The 425-nt window shown below is 28.5% G+C and overlaps 1 protein-coding gene across 1 annotated transcript in view; it reads right to left on the bottom strand.

Annotated features, from left to right (window-relative positions):
- The window catches only part of LOC119582365 (flocculation protein FLO11-like), a 2,422-nt gene extending 2,022 nt beyond the window's left edge, over positions 1-400 (bottom strand). Inside the window, exon 1 of the mRNA XM_037930579.1 lies at positions 335-400. Coding sequence (XP_037786507.1) covers positions 335-400 — 66 coding nt within the window. The remainder of the gene's footprint in view (positions 1-334) is intronic.
- Positions 401-425: the final 25 nt, after the last annotated feature.

Raw genomic sequence — 425 nt, 5'->3', positions numbered from 1 at the left:
TTTACTTACATTATGCTCTAAATATTACCAAGTAAAATAGAGAAGAATACAGTAAGTAACAAGGTATATCTAGATTATAGTAAATCATAAGTTATTTGTTCTTACTGGTTTCTTCTGTATATATTACTATACCAACCATGAAAACCTGTCATGCAATTACTCTTTTTCATTACATAATTAAATTGAATGTTGCTGATTTAATCAAACTTAAATTATTATAAAATATATTGCTAAGTCATGAGGTACTATCAAACTCACACAGATGTGATTATTTATCTAATGCTATATACCTAAAAAACAACAACTTTTTTCATAATAAACTCTGACAACTTACCACCTGGTACTCTAAGTGTTCACTTAATTGCTTTTGTTCCTCTGTCATTGTTGTTTCTTGAGCCATGTGATCTTGCCAAGTATACTGTGGT

Source organism: Penaeus monodon, chromosome 15 (assembly GCF_015228065.2).
Source record: "Penaeus monodon isolate SGIC_2016 chromosome 15, NSTDA_Pmon_1, whole genome shotgun sequence".
Taxonomy (NCBI): Eukaryota; Metazoa; Arthropoda; class Malacostraca; order Decapoda; family Penaeidae; genus Penaeus; species Penaeus monodon.
The sequence above is the reverse complement of the archived record's forward strand: the minus strand, read 5'-3'. Positions and strand labels throughout refer to the sequence as shown.